At 45.7% G+C, this 15,867-nt stretch overlaps 1 protein-coding gene across 1 annotated transcript in view; it reads left to right on the forward strand.

The window, feature by feature from the left end:
• Nucleotides 1–15,867, forward strand: part of RMC1 (regulator of MON1-CCZ1) — a 63,593-nt gene that overhangs the window by 26,142 nt on the left and 21,584 nt on the right. Inside the window, exons 2-3 of the mRNA XM_053571679.1 lie at nt 12,830–13,023; nt 13,681–13,757. Of these exons, the coding sequence (XP_053427654.1) occupies nt 12,922–13,023; nt 13,681–13,757 (179 nt within the window). The 5' untranslated portion in view covers nt 12,830–12,921. The remainder of the gene's footprint in view (nt 1–12,829; nt 13,024–13,680; nt 13,758–15,867) is intronic.

The following is a 15,867-nucleotide window of genomic DNA, read 5'->3' on the forward strand; positions in this document are numbered from 1 at the left end:
GGCATTACAAATAGGTTTTCTTTCTCTGATAGATCAAGTCTTCACATAGTAGAAAAAGAAAGTGCAGAATGTTGATTTGCTAAGTAAGTAATCAAATACAAATGGAAAATATGTAAAAATTGAAATTGGGATATTTTGCCTCACTTTAATGGAAGTGGACATATGAATAGCTATAAAATAAGTTATTAAAATAAGGATAACCTTATTGAATTTCCTTCCTTCCCTCCCTCTCTCCCTCCTTCCCTTCCTTCCATCTTTCTTTTCTTTATTTTCTTCCTTTTTTTTTTTTTTGAGACAGAATCTCACTCTGTGCTCTGCATAGAGTCCTTTAGAGTCATAGCTCAGAGCAACTTCAAACTCTTGGGCTCAAGTGATCTTACCTCAGCCTCCCGAGTAGCTGGAACTACAGTCATTTGCCACATGCCTGGGTATTTTTTTAGAGACAGGGTCTTGCTCTTGCTCAGGCTGGTCTTGAACTTGTGAGCTCAAGCAGTCTGCCGGCCTCGGCCTCCCAGAGTGTGAGGATTCCAGGTGTGAGCCACCGTACCTGGACCGTGAATTATTTTCTTTTTTTTTTTTCTTCTTTTTAAATTTTTTTAATCCTAACCACTAGACCACCAAGGAGAGACTTTTTCTTTCAACAAGATAATTCATCGCCAGTTTCCTTTTAATTAAAAAAATCAGATTTTTTTCTTTTGTAAAGATGTGTTCATTTGAATTTAAATATTACAGAAATTTAGAAATGATTTTAAAAAAACACTTTACAGTATAGCGTGCATCTTTGCCAATTTTTTCCCTTCAGCATGTATTATATTAACTTTGTAGAAAAATCTTTTTTTTTTGTCATTTCAAATAAATGTATTTCCTTGTTTCATGAGAAAGAGCATACTAAAAGCAGTATAGCCACCATACAATCACAATGTGCCAGAACACTGAATAAGCACAAGCTGTTTTAAAATCACAGGGCAGGGAATGGGACCAGGAACTATTAAAATTAGGAAATAAGAGTCCAAAGTAGGAATCCAATGTGGTTCCTACAGGAGGGCAAACAGGGTAGGCAGTCCATTCATGATGTTAAATACAGCAATGGAATGGAAACATTTTAGTTGAGACTAGGTATTTTAACTTCTTTAGTAAACTGCAACAAGATTCACAATTCCTAATAGTTCCATAATTGAACACTGGTGTTTAATGATTAAATTGTTAAGAAATTTCTTTAAGGGGCGGTGCCTGTGGCTCAGTGAGTAGGGCGCTGGCCCCATATGCCGAGGGTGGCGGGTTCAAACCCAGCCCCGGCCAAACTGCAAGAAAAAAATAGCCAGGCGTTGTGGCGGGCGCCTGTAGTCCCAGCTGCTCGGGAGGCTGAGGCAAGAGAATCGCGTAAGCCCAAGAGTTAGAGGTTGCTGTGAGCCGTGTGACGCCACGGCACTCTACCGAGGGCCATAAAGTGAGACTCTGTCTCTACAAAAAAAAAAGAAAAAGAAAACTTCTTTAAAGGCAGAGATAAATTGATTTGGAAAATGGTACATATATTATCACGATTGTTTAAGGAGTAAAAAAATCTTTGACCAGGGGCGGCACCTGTGGTTCAAGGAGTAGGGCGCCGCCACCATATACTGGGGGTGGCAGGTTCAAGCCCGGCCCCAGCCAAAAAAAAAAACTGGAAAAAAAAGTCTTTGAACAAAAAGGATGCAATGAGGCAGCTGGTGGGGAAATGTTGAGGACGGGAGACCCTCTAAGTAAGACGGAGGAGACAGTGTTAGAGGGAAGGCACGGCTTACTGCTCATTCAGGCTGTGGCATTAGAAGAGGTGGTTCTCTGCACATTTTAAAATTCCGAGTACTTTTATAGTATTTAGAAGTGGGAAAAAGCTCATCTGTGTATTTTCAAACCTTGATGCCTTAGGTTTTTAAAGACATAGCCTTTCTTCTTCTTTCCCTTCCCTTTCCTCCTCCTCTTCTCCCCTCCTCCTTTCCCCCTCCTTTTCTCTCTCTTTTTGGTAGATAGAAAGTATCTCGATATTGCCCAGGCTGGTCTTGAACTCCTGGCCTCAAGTGATCCTCCTGCCTTAGCCTCCCAAAGTGCTGGGGTTACAGGTGTTAGTGACTGCACCTGGCCAGCTCTATAAACTTAAAAAAAAAAAAAATTCTCTACTGTTTTTGGAGTTAGGAAGAACACATAATCAAATAGAACACTTGATTAGCACATGCCATAAGAACAGTATCTGGGCGAAGTCCCAAATGAGCCAAGATTTATGAAAAATGTAGAAAATGTCAAAAAGAATTTGAAAAGTTAAATTTGAAGCAAGCAAGAAAAAACAAAAGTTCATTGCTTAAAGTGTTAGTATATATTTTAAGTAACAATAAAACTATTCCTTTTGAAGTTATATCATATTTACAAAATACTAAAACATTGGACAGAGGAATTAAAGCTGTTACAGACTTAATGTGTCCCTCTCAAGATTCATACCTGGAAGCCTTACCAATCCTGATGTGGCTGGATTTGGTCTGAGGACCTCTAAGTAGATATTAAAAGTTAAGTGACGGGCGGTGCCTGTGGCTCAACCGAGTAGGGCGCCAGCCCCATATGCCAGAGGTGGCAGGTTCAAACCCAGCCCTGGCCAAAAACTGCAAAAAAAAAAGAAATTAAGTGTTGTCTCGTAAGGGTGGGGCCTTAATTCCATAGGGCCGGTGTCTTTATGAGAAGAGAAATAGACACCAGCGAGCTCTCTCTGTGCAAGCACAGACAAAAAGCCCTCCAATCCCAGGGAGGGAGGCCTCAGTAGACACCAGCCCTGCTGGCACCTCGATTGCTGACTTTACCCTTTAACACTGTGAGGAAAGAAATTTCTGTTAGGTCCCAGGTCTGTAGTATTTTGTTACATCAGCCCAAGCTGATATTAACACAAAGCCACAGTGGACAGAAGGCTTTTTGGTGGGTGGTCCTACTGCTTCAGCTGGTTTAAGAATTTTGCTTGAATGAAAAATATCCAAGTTATTTGGGAAAATTTCAGGTGAATTGTGGGAACATTGCCTCTGAGCAATTTTTCTGATCAGTGAGAAAAAGAATCCTAGGGAATGAGAAGATACTGGAATTCTGCAGGTGGACCACTCAAATGCCACTTTCTTCTTTTTAGACAGAATCTCACTTTGTTGCCCTGGTAGAGTGCCTTGGCATCATAGCTCATAGCAACCACAAACTCTCAGGCTCAAGTGATCCTCTTCCCTCAGCCTCTCGAGAACCTAGGACCACAGGCATGTGCCACAACACAGCTATTTTTTAGAGACGGGGTCTCAGGCTGGTCTTGAACTCCTGAGCTCAGGCGATCCACCAGCCTTGGCCTCCCAGAGTGCTGGGATTACAGGGCTGAGCCACTGCCCCCTGGCTCTAATACCATTTTTAAAAGGGGGAAGAAAACACATGATCAGACAGTACGTTGTGCATACAGAATTTATTATTAAAGTTGTGTCATCCCTGGGCCAGGCAAAGTAACTCACTCCTGTAATTCTAGTACTCTGGGAGGCCAGGCCAGGAGGATCATTTGAGGTCGGGAGTTCAAGACCAGCTTGAGCAAAGCAAGAACCTATCTCTACTAAAAACAGAAAAAATTAGCTGGGCATTATGGTGAGTGCCTGTGGTCCTAGCTACTGAGGAGGCTGAGGCAGGAGGATTGCTTGAACCCAGGGGTTTAAGGTTGACATGACACTCTAGCCTGGGTGACAGAGCAAGACTCTCTGGAAAAAAGAAAAAAAATGTGTCATTACTTGAGCTTGTGTGAACTAAAAAAATAAAAAGAAAAACTTACACTTGGGCAGTACCTGTGGCTCAAAGGAGTAGGGCGCTGGCCTTATATGCCGGAGGTGGCAGGTTCAAACCCAACCCCAGCCAAAAACTGCAAAAAAAAAAAAATACCAAGGTTATTAAAATAGGGAAATAAAACAGGATTTTGGACTGAGGCTTTTTTCTGATGAGCTGGAAAAATATAGACAATGTAGTGGTAGCTTTAGATAGATTAGCTGCTGAGCAATTTACCAGCTAGTCATTGCCAGACTTGATTCAGAAGATGTTGGACTGTCTTATTAACTGTAGTTTATTTATTATTTTTTTTGTAAAGATGAGGCTCACTTTATTGCCCTCGGTAGGGTGCTGTGGCGTCACAGCTCACAGCAACCTCCAACTCCTGGGCTTAGGCGATTCTCTTGCCTCAGCCTCCTGAGTAGCTGGGACTATAGGCACTGGCCACAACGCCCGGCTATTTTTTGTTGCAGTTTGAACGGGGCCAGGTTTGAACCCGCCACCATCAGTATATGGGGCCGGTGCCTTACCGACTGAGCCATAGGTGCCATCCTAATTGTAGTTTATTAAACATGTTTAGCAATGATTTGACTGATGATATAAAGAATCTAATTATCAGATTTGGTAAATGACAGGAATCTGGGAGTGAAATATACTGAGTTTGTTCAACCATTCACACACAACCCCATACACACACCAAAATAATAACAACAACAACAACAATAATAATAGAAATCATCCAAAGAACTCACTAGGACTGGAGACTCTGTTTCCACGATGGCTCTCACATGGGTAGGGGACACCCTCCTGGGGTTTTGTGGCTGGGCCTGAGAATTACATTGACATATGACATTAACAAGAAAAGCATGCCATACACATTTATTTAAGGTTAAGTTTTGTGTGACAGAGGAGACCTCTTAAATGAGATCCAGGCTGGGCACAGTGGCTCACTCCTGTAATCCTAGCACTTTGGGAGTGCTCTAAAGGAGCACTGAGGCCAGGAGTTTGAGACCAGCCTGGGCAACATAGCAAGACCCAGTCACTTGTAAAAATAAAAAATTAGCTGGGCATGGTGGTGCATGCCTGCAGTCCCTCCTTCACAGGAGGCTGAGGTAGGAAGAACACTTAAGCCTAGGAGTTCGAGGTTGCTGTGAGCCGTGATGGATCCACTGCACTCTAGCCTGAGTGACACAGCAAGATCCTGTCTCAGAAAAGGAAAGCAAAGAAAAAGAAGGAAGATCCAAAGATGCAATTAAACACTAACATATTCTGAGTTGGATGAGGACAAGGCTTGGGCAAGGTTCATTATGCAGAAGTAACCAGAAAGAATTTAACAAGGTTGGTTTGTAGAGATTTTTCTCAGCTTGAGTCCCTCCCCACCTCTGTGGTAAGAATTTCTTTTCTTCTCCAGATGCAAGGAGGGTACCTGCTACACTGGAGTTTTAGCTCCTGCTTTTGGGAAGGTCAGAATGCCTTTCTTTCATCTGCTGCTGTTTTTTATCTCAAAACAATCAGTGGTGCCAGAGCGACATGGCTATTGGCAAGAAGCCTCAGTTCCTCACTGGCTGCTGGTAGGAGGCCTCAGTCCTCTGGAGGCAGCAGCCTCTCCAAACCCAAACTGCTGCTTGAGCGTCTGTGCAACAGAGCAGTTGGTTTTTCCCAAAGTGATGGATTCAAGAGAAAGACAGAAGATGTCTTTTATAACTTATCCTCAGACATCTTACTCTATCATTTGTGCAACAAATTATTGCAACACAAATCAACCCTGTGTAACATGGGAGGGGACTTCACAAGGACATGAATACCAGGAGGCAGGAATCATGGAGGGCCGTGCTGGAGGCTGGCTGCCAGATACCTGAAATTGTGCAACTACCACCCTGTCACTCCCTTCCCTCTTCTGTGATTTATTTTTTTTCTACAGAACTTATTCCTGTCTAACTCACCTTACTCATTTGTTTCTATCCTCCAAATATGAAACCTTATAAAAATGGGCATTTTTGTCTGCTCTGTTCATTGCTGTTTCCTAAATGTTATGACGATGCCTGGCACATCTGAATAGAAACTCAAACACGTGTTAAATATACGAATGGTTTGTTGTGTGTACTCAAAAGCTGAAACTGGGTGCATTGGGGTGGAATTACATGGAATCTGGTTCATTTTTTTTTTTTTTTTGCAGGTTTTTTTTGGCTGGGGCTGGGTTTGAACCCGCCACCTCTGGTATATGGGGTTGGCACCCTACTCCTTTAAGCTACAGGAGCCACCTGAATCTGGTTCAATTTTTAAGTCTTTAGTAACTGTCCAGGAAGGGAATAGGCTGTTTGACAGCACATGAGTCCTTATTACTTGAGGTGCTGGCTGGCTTGGTGGCTCATGCCTGTTAGCCCAGCACTCTGGGAGGCTGAGGCAGGAGGATCCCTTGAACTCGAGAATTCGAGACCAGCCTGAACAAGAGCTTGTCTCTACCAAAAAGTAGAAAAATTAGCTGGGCGTGTGGCAGGCACCTGTAGTCCTAGCTACTGGAGAGGCTGAGGCATAGCTTGAGTCCAAGAGTTTGAGGCTGCTGAGAGCTAGGATGAGCCCATGGCACTCTAGCCTGGGTGACAGAGTAAGACTCTGTCTCAAAAAACTAAACAAAACAAATAATAGGCCAGGCACAAGGGCTCAGGCCAGTAATCCTAGCACTCTGGGAGGCCAAGGTAGGTGGACTGCTTGAGCTCAAGATTTCAAGACCAGTCTGAGCAAGACTAAGACCCCATCTCTAGGCACTCTACCCAGAGTGGCAGAGTGAGCCTCTGTCCCCCCGCACAAAATAATACAAGGGCTTCATGACCTCATGGTGGGTTGGTAATAGAAAGGCATAAAATGGTTTAACAGTTACTTTTTGTGGACTTTCTAGATCTTCTGTTACCCCTGTAGGGAGGGCAAAACTTTGCTCCTATTCCCGTAGGGTCTTGACTGGGTCTGAGAATTAAACTAACACAACATCAATTAATAGGAGAAAAGCATGCACATTTATTTTACTACAAGCTTTACACAATGTGGGAGTCCTCACAAGGAAATAAAGCACCGAAGAAACAGTTCATTAAATGCTGAATTGGACAATCAACGGTAAGTTGTGAAGAAGCCTTAAAAGAAGAGTTATTTTAACAAGTCTGTTCAGATTCTTTTGGTCTTGACTTCCTGTCCTGGAGGATAAAGATGTTATTTTTCTTCTGTAGGGAGAACATCTTTCACTTGGGAATTTCTTTTCCTGCTCTTAAGAAACAGCATGAAGGTCAGTGATCTTGAACACATTGATGGTTCTTAAGTGTCTTTAACTTAAACAGTCAATATACCAGAATGTATATTTTTGACTTCTTCACCCCATTCTTAAAATGATTTTTAAGTTTATGATGATAATACACACTCACTTAAAAAAAGTAAACAACAGGGCGGTGCCTGTGGCTCAGTGAGTAGGACGCCGACCCCATATGCCGAAGGTGGTGGCTTCAAACCCTGCCCCGGACAAACTGCAACAAAAAATAGCCGGGCGTTGTGGTGGGCGCCTGTGGTCTCAGCTACTGGGGAGGCTGAGGCAATAGAATCGCCTAAGCCCAGGAGCTGGAGGTTGCCGTGAGCTGTGATGGCACAGCACTCTACCAAGGGCAATAAAGTGAGACTCTGTCTCTACAAAAAAAAAAAAAGTAAACGATACCAAAGGTAGAAAAAAGAAAACAGAAATCACCCACAGTGCAAGACAATCACCATATACATCATTCCTGATACTTTTTGTATACATTATACATATGTAAATATAAATATATAATGAAACATACAAACATAAAATATCAATGAGTGAAAACGCAGGTTACAAAATAGTGATATATGAGATCTGCCAGCAAATATAGGTATACGTACTTCTAAAAACAGCCCCTTTTATAAAAAGGATTCATTCTCGTTTTAATACCAGAAGGTTTAAAGAAAAAGTAAAGGTCCCCTGAAAACCTACCACGCAGCGAGAACATCTACACAAATTTAGGTACATACCCCTTTGGGTATCTGTCATACAGTTGGACAACGAATATAAAACAAAAATAAAAACAAACAAAACTCAGAGAAACAGAAAAGCGTATGGGTTGTTTTTTGGTTTTAGAACTGTCTGAAGCGCCTTTTACAGCTACTGTAGGAAGAAAACAAACAGGTGAAGTTACTTATCTTAAAGAGCAGGCGTCCTGTGGAGGTTTTATTGGCTCCAGGAAATACAGGCCCATAGTAAAATGAGAAGGAAGGAGAAAAGAAGGAACTCACTGCTGATTCCCTAACCCCCAAGGGGATTCAGGGCCGGTAGGTGGCCCTAATCCCATCTGGGGTTGAGCTGATTTCTCCTATTTCACTTTACCTACTCCACTGCAAGCCTGCTGTTTTCCAGGGCTGCTCCCCATCACGTTCTGCACTCTGCTTTTTACTATCCCAGCCCTGCATGTATCTAAAAAGTTCTGCTCAGCTTTTCTGCGTCTTCCCTTTCCCTCTCTGCTCAGCACCTCAGCCTTCCAGCCATCACTTTCAAAGCAGCAAACGTCAAACTCCCTTCTGGCTTCTCCCCAGGCGCAGGGCTTCCTGGGCCCTAGCTGCCTTGGTGGCTCTCCAGTGTCTCTAAGAAAGGAAAAAAAAAAAACAAACCCAAAAATTCCTGCTTTCACAATTAATGAAAACAAAGATCCTAATTCATTTGCTAATTGTTGTTTCATATTTTAATATTTCCAGGTTCAAGATGAACCAAAACTTGTAGAAGAATCATGAGAAAATCTTTTGTTTTAATACTTTATTAAAGTTCATGTTCAGGTTTGAATTTTACAATGAACTAAATAGTGGGTCCCATGTGTTTGTCTGTGAAAGGGTGCCAATCTGGCTGCATATGATCACTCAAGGGGGTTTATTAAAAATACAAATTCCTGGGCGGCCCCTGTGGCTCAAAGGAGTAGGGCGCTGGCCCCATATGCCAGAGCTGGTGGGTTCAAACACAGTCCCGGCCAAAAACCGCAAAAAAAAAAAAGAAAAAATACAAATTCCTGGCCATTATAGACATTGTGGCTCACACCTGTAATCCTAGCATGCTGGAAGGCTGAGGCAGAAGGATTGCTTAAGCCCAGGAGTTTGAGGTTGCTGTGAGTTAGGCTGAGGTCACGGCACTCTAGCCAGGTGACACAGTGACATTCTGTCTTAAAAAACAAAACAAAGGGTGGTGCCTGTGGCTCAGAGAGTAGGGTGCCGGCCCCATGTGCTGAGGGTGGTGAGTTCAGGCCCAGCCCTGGCCAAACTGCAACAACAACAACAACAACAAAAATACATAATAAATAAACTTAATTAACAAAACAAAACAAAACAAAACAAAACAAAACAAAACAAAAAGACACCAAATACCCAAGCGAGGAGATCAAGAATACCTAGTAGGATCCAGGAATCTGACTTTAAGAAATAGTGCCATTTTCGGCACCTGTAGCTCAGTGAGTAGGGCGCCAGCCACATACGCCGAGGCTGGCGGGTTAGAACCTGGCATGGGCCTGCTAAACAATGACAACTGCAACCAGAAAAGAGTTGGGCGTTGTGGCGGGGCTTGTAGTCCCAGCTACTCAGGAGGCTGAGACAAGAGCTTAAGCCCTGGAATTGGAGGTTGCTGTGAGCTGTGTGAGGCCACGGCACTCTACCGAGGGCCATAAAGTGAGACTCTGTCTCTACAAAAAAACAAACAACAACAACAACAAAAAAACTCCAGTTTTGGGCAGCACCTGTGGCTCAGTGGGTAGGGCGCTGGCCCCATACACTGAGGGTGGTGGGTTTGAACCCGGCCCCAGCCAAACTGCAATAAAAAAAAATAGCCAGGTGTTGTGGTGGGCACTTGTAGTCCCAGCTACTCAGGAGGCTGAGGCAGGAGAATCGCCTAAGCCCAGGAGTTGGAGGTCGCTGTGAGCTGTGTGACGCCACGGCAGATAGAGAGAGATATACCCAGCTACGTATTTTTTCCCACATTATCTCTTTTTTTTTTCTGTGGTATTTGGCCAGGGCTGGGATTGAATCTGCCACCTCCGGCATATGGGACCAGCGCCCTACTCCTTGAGCCACAGGCACCGCCCATCTCTCCTTTTTTTTTTTTTTTTTTTGAGACAGAGTCTCACTATGTTGCTTTCTGTAGAGGGCTGTTGCATCACAGCTCACAGCAATCTCAAACTCTTGGGTTTAAGAGATTCTCTTGCCTAAGCCTCCCAAGTAGCTGGGACTGCAGGTGCCCTCCACAATGCCTATTTTTGTTGTTGTAGATGTCATTGTTGTTTAGCAGGCGTAGGTCAGGTTTGAACCGGCCAGCCCTAATGTATGTGACTGGTGCCCTAACCACTGAGCTATGGGCGCTGAGCTATTTCCCACATTATCTTACAGCTAGAGCAGCTATTAGACATAATTTTAGCCAATAAGATGCAAGCAGAGGTCATTGGGTGGAAAGTTTATAAAAAAGGATTAAACTTAGCAAGGGACTTTTGCCCTTCACCCTTCTCCTTCTTCCTGCCTGGGAACTGTGGATTGCATGTTAAAAGCAAGCATCCATATTGCAACTCTAAAGTGATGAGAGTGAGGATGGAAGTCACACTTTGAGGATGGATGGCTAAGTGGAAAGAAAGGAATGTGGATCTCTGAGACATCATGGATCACCTCCAGCCTCCTTGTTCCTTGAGAAAAAAATTAAAGCCCTATTTGCTTGTCTTTAAGTTGGGTTTTCTTGCAGTTAATTGCAGACAAATGTAATTCTGATACAACAGCTGGGCCATCAAAGAATAAAAAAATGTGTGGGCTCTATGTAGAATTTCTGCAAGAACAATGTAGAGTATGTTACCATATAATGAACAAAAGTCTGGGTCTGGAATAGCTTTAGACTTAAGAGTCTCTTCTGTCAGCAAGAAAAAACAAAAGGCAATTCGGGCAGCACCTGTGGCTCAAGGAGTAGGGCACCGGCCCCACATACCTGGTGTGGTGGGTTCAAGCCCAGCCCTGGCCAAAACTGCAAAAACAAAAACAAACAAACAAAAAAGAAAGACAATTAAAAACTGCAGAAAAACAAAAAGCCTTGCCTTTGCTTTCTGTGGCTAACAGAATACTATCAACTGGGTAATTTACAAAGAAAAGGAATTTATTAAAGTTCTGAAGGCTGTTAAGTCCGGGACATGGGTGCTGGTATTGGGTAAGCGCCTTCTTGCTGCATCAGAACACAGGGAAGGGGCAAGAGTGTTATCATCAGCTTGGGACTCTCCTCCACTTCTTACAAAGCCACCAGTTCCATAAGGGGATCCCACCTTGATGACCTTATCTAATCGTAATTGGTTCCCAAAGGCCCTACCTCCAAATGCCATCAATTTATGAATCTGAGGATTAAGTTTCCAATACATGAATTTTTTTTTTCCTTTTTGAGATAGTCTCACTCTGTTGGCCTGGGTAGAGTGCCATGGTATCAGCCTAGCTCACAGCAACCTCAAACTCCTAGGTTCAAATTATCCTCCTGCCTCAGCTTCCCAAGTAGCTGGGATTATAGGCACCCACCACAATGGCCCCTAGTTTTTCCTTATCTTTTAGTAGAGATGGGGGTCTTGCTCTTGCTCAGGCTGGTCTCTAACTCCTGAACTCAAGCAAGGCCCCTGCCTCAGCCTCCCAGATTTCTCTAGGATTCCAGGCATGAGCCACCTCCTCCAGCCAAATTTTACATTTTTTACCAAATATAAAAGGGTTGCTGACCCACAATCTAAATTAGGTTTCCCTGTTACAGTGAAGGAGTGACAGACCTGCCACCCCAAAATATGCTGAATTGATATGTTGATTATTTCGAGTTGAGAACACTTAAGAAACTGTAGTTTTAAAAAGAGCAAGCTGGGCGGCGCCTGTGGCTCAGTCGGTAGGGCGCCGGCCCCATATACCGAGGGTGGCGGGTTCAAACCCGGCCTCGGCTGAACTGCAACCAAAAAATGGCTGGGCGTTGTGGCGGGCGCCTGTAGTCCCAGCTGCTCGGGAGGCGGGAGAATCGCTTGAGCCCAGGAGTTGGAGGTTGCTGTGAGCTGTGTGATGCCACTGCACTCTACCGAGGGCCAGAAAGTGAGACTCTGTCTCTACAAAAAAAAAAAAAAAAGGGCGAACTAACCTCCTCCATGCAAGCCATTGCAAGCCATACAGATGCCTCTGGGAGGGTACCCTGTCCATACCCAGGCCCAGAAAATAGCCCATATCACCAGAGACTTGGGAATTGGGGGCTGCAATAGACTGAATAAATACACTTAAGGAAATAACCCCCATCTTCACTATTTTTACACCCCCGTATATGTCCTAGTGGCAACCCTAGAAATTTACTGCCCATAGCCTGTTTTCAAATTTATCCTTCTTTGCTCCGAAAGTGTAAAATATCTTGCTTTGGCCCCTTCGGCCTTCACTCTCCTGAGAACATTCACATGTGCATGTAAAACTAATGACATTTGTACGCATTTCTCTCGTTAATCTGCCTGATGTTAATTCGGCTTACAGATCCAGCTGAAGAGCCCAGTAAGAGCAGAGGGCGCCGAAGGTGATCCCAGGTCGCCGGCCAGCCGCCCAGGCCACGTCCCTTACGAAGCTCCCAGACGCGGAAAGCCGGCAGACGAGCTTCTCCTAGACCGGGGTCAGCCCGGCCCCACGCGGGCAGCCGCCCCGGCAGCAAACCTCCTGGGATTAGAATAAGAACCGGTGGCCAAGCCGCGGGAAGGGATCGAGGCCGGGCGGGCCGGGCGGGGGCGGAGCGCCACCACCCGCCGAGCGCACCGCACGCGCTTCCGGGTCACGCGCCACGCCCCTACAGACGCCGCCGAACGGGGAGGAGCCCCCCGAGCGGGGCGGAGCGTGGTTACGACTGGCGAGCCCCGCAGAGGCTGGACGCGGCTCCTTTAAGCTAGTAGAGCCGCGGGTCACGTGGCGGACGGGGGCGGGGGCGTGGCACCAGGAAGCTGCCTCGGAGCTCCGCCAGCAGCAGCAGCAGCAGGAGGAGCCGCAGCCGCCGGGTTCTCCTGGGCCGACACCCGTGCGTCCCGCCTCGGGCGCCACTCGCCCGGCTCCACGCTGGCGGCCGCCCCCAGGGCCCCCGCCATGAGCGAGGAGGACTACTACCTGGAGCTGTGCGAGCGGCCGGTGCAGTTTGAGAAGGCGAATCCGGTCAACTGTGTCTTCTTCGATGAGGCCAACAAGCAGGTCCGGCCACCCCGCACCCTCCTCCGCGGCGCAGCCCTGCTAGGGGGACCCCCTGGCCTCCCTTTCTCGCTCTTCATCCCTGGGTGGGCCGAGGGACGGGGTTCCACCAGGTAGCCGCGTAGGATGACCACGTGGATGGACCTCATGGCCGGTGTTGTCAGCTGTCAGCGTGCCAGCCTTTTCCAGGAGCCTTTTGTTGTCTTTGTCATTAGGTACACTTGAAGTCAAGGGTTTGGACGTGGAGATTTTCAATTTTCTCGTGGTTTTGTAAAGGGGGAGGGGTGCATGAACCGGCGTCAAAACCGGCCTCGGGGGGCGGCGCCTGTGGCTCAAAGGAGTAGGGCGCCAGCCCCATATACGGGAGGTGGCGGGTTCAAACCCAACCCCAGCCAAAAACAGAAACATACAAAAAAAACCGGCCTCGGGGACCCGGACCGGGTGTTGCACAGTGGGCTACACTTGGAATTGCAGTCTTTTTAGGCTCTGCTGTCTTGTTTCTTTAAAAATTATGTGAACCCCCAAGCATCTGTTCCTTAACACGTGCGATGTTAGCTGAACCAAGGCTAGGGCATAGCAGAATTAATCGCTAGCAGGTTGATATATGAGTCTAGGTACTTTCAAAGTTCACACTATTGACACCACTTCTATTTCCTTTAGGTTTTTGCTGTTCGATCTGGCGGAGCTACTGGCGTAGTAGTGAAAGGCCCAGATGACAGGAATCCCATCTCATTTAGGTAAACAGTGTAGACATTTTCAGAATAATTTCACCATGTAAACAAATGGTGTTTTAAATTTTGTCACTGAGCTCCCCTGAGAGGTGCACTCACGCACTCTATAGGGAGAGGGAAGCAGACGCTGGTGTGTTGGTGAAATGTGTGAACAATTCACAAGTGGGGCACCTACTTCCTGGTACCTGCAATTGGCAAGTCAGTGCACTGATGTGCCCATTTCCAGTTGGTTGACAGAGTAGATCCTTTATCTTTTCCTTTAACCTGGTTCTTTGTAGAGTGTTTGATAGACAGAGGAGATTCATTGTTCTTCATGTAATAATACAAGAAAATCTTGGCTTCCAGTATAAGGTGCATGTTCCTGTTTACACAGCTGAATGGTATAATTATCAACAGCAGTCCCTTTCACTTTCAGAAGTCTGTGTTTGGATAAGAAAGTGGCTGCTTTAACAAGTGTGATGGCAGAAGGTCAAAGTACAGTGTAGGCCCTTAATTCAGTGGTGACTTTATTTTTTTTTTATTATTTTTATGCATTTTTTTTTAGAGACAAGAGTCTCACTTTGTCGCCCTCAGTAGAGTGCCATGGTGTCACAGCTCACATCAACCTCCAGCTCTTGGGCCTAGGTGATTCTCTTGCCTCAGTCTCCCTACAGCTGGGACTGTAGGCGCCCGCCACAACGCCCAGCTATTTTTTGTTGCAGTTTGAACTGGGCCGGCGCCCTACTCACTGAGCCACAGGCGCTGTCCCAGTGGTGACTTTAAAAAAAAAGTTTTACAGTTGTGTTAATGGGAAATTGCTTTTGAAGTAGAAAATAGACTTTTGTCATCATGTGTTCAAGAGATACCGATTGCAGCCCCTGTGCTGGGCACCAGGCATGTGACGGCTTTGCATTAGCCTGGTCTTTTTAGGGGGAACTCACAGTGTGAGAGACAAGTGAGTGGACAAATGCTATTCACCAGGTAAAGTGCTGTAGTAGAGCTTTGTTCAGTGTGTGGGAACACAGAAGGCGTTTGACATTTATCTGGGATGGGCTGGGAAGACCACTGCCCAGGAGGAGCCAGGCACCTTTGGGCAGGCTTTTACAGCATGAGTGGGAAGATTTCTAGCTGGAGAAGAGTGAAGCCTTCTAGATGTAGAGAACACCAAGGGCAAAGGCCAGTGAACGTGGTGTTTTCAGGAATGTCTGGTCCATGTAATTGAGAGGGTGTATGTGCTGGGAAAGAGAAATGCTGGTGTTGTGGCACAGGCAGGGCCAGCTTAAACCTTACGTATTCTGCTATGGAATTAGGGCTTTATCTTGTAGGGTGTATGATCGTGTCAGTGTTTGGAAAGATTATGCAGTTTGTAGCATTGAGGCTGGGTTAGTTGGGAGCATATCTGAGTCAGGGTTGCCAGTGAGAGGCAGTAGTGATTGTCTGAGCCAGGCCCAGTGACAACTGGAGCTGCAGTGGTATAGACTGGTGTCACATGGGCAGTCTACAGATGTTTAGGAAGATCCATCTCTGGTCAGACTGGGGCGTCAGTTCAGTGTGTAAAAGCAGAACAAGCCCATGGCTCAGCACCCGTAGCACAGTGGTTACAGCGCCAGCCACATACACCAAGGGTGACAGGCTTGAACCTGGGCCAGCTAAAGCAACAATGACAACTGCAAAAAACATATATGGCCGGGCCATTGTGACAGGTACCTGTAGTCCCAGCTACTTGGGAGGCTGAGGCAAGGGAATGGCTTAAGCCCAGAAGTTTGAGGTTGCTGTGAGCTGTGACTCCATGGCGCTCTACTGAGGGTGACATAGACTCTGTTTTAAAAAAATAAAAAAGGCAGAACAAGTCCACAATGATCTAGGTTTGGGTGCTCTGAGGGCAAAGGTACTGAACTTTAACTTTTTTTTGAAAAAAGGTTTGTTGAGGCATCATTGGCATACAATAAACCGCACATTTTTAACATATATAATGTGATGAGTTTTGACACAGTAAACGCCATGAAACCCTCAGTACGAGCAACGTAATGAATGTCTCCGAACCCGCAAGAGTTTCCTCGCACGCACCCCCCTCTAATTCATGCCTTGAGTTCACTCTTTATCATCTCGGCGCCTCAAAGGGTTGCACAGTGAATGA

Source organism: Nycticebus coucang, chromosome 19, assembly GCF_027406575.1.
Source record: "Nycticebus coucang isolate mNycCou1 chromosome 19, mNycCou1.pri, whole genome shotgun sequence".
Lineage (NCBI taxonomy): Eukaryota > Metazoa > Chordata > Mammalia > Primates > Lorisidae > Nycticebus > Nycticebus coucang.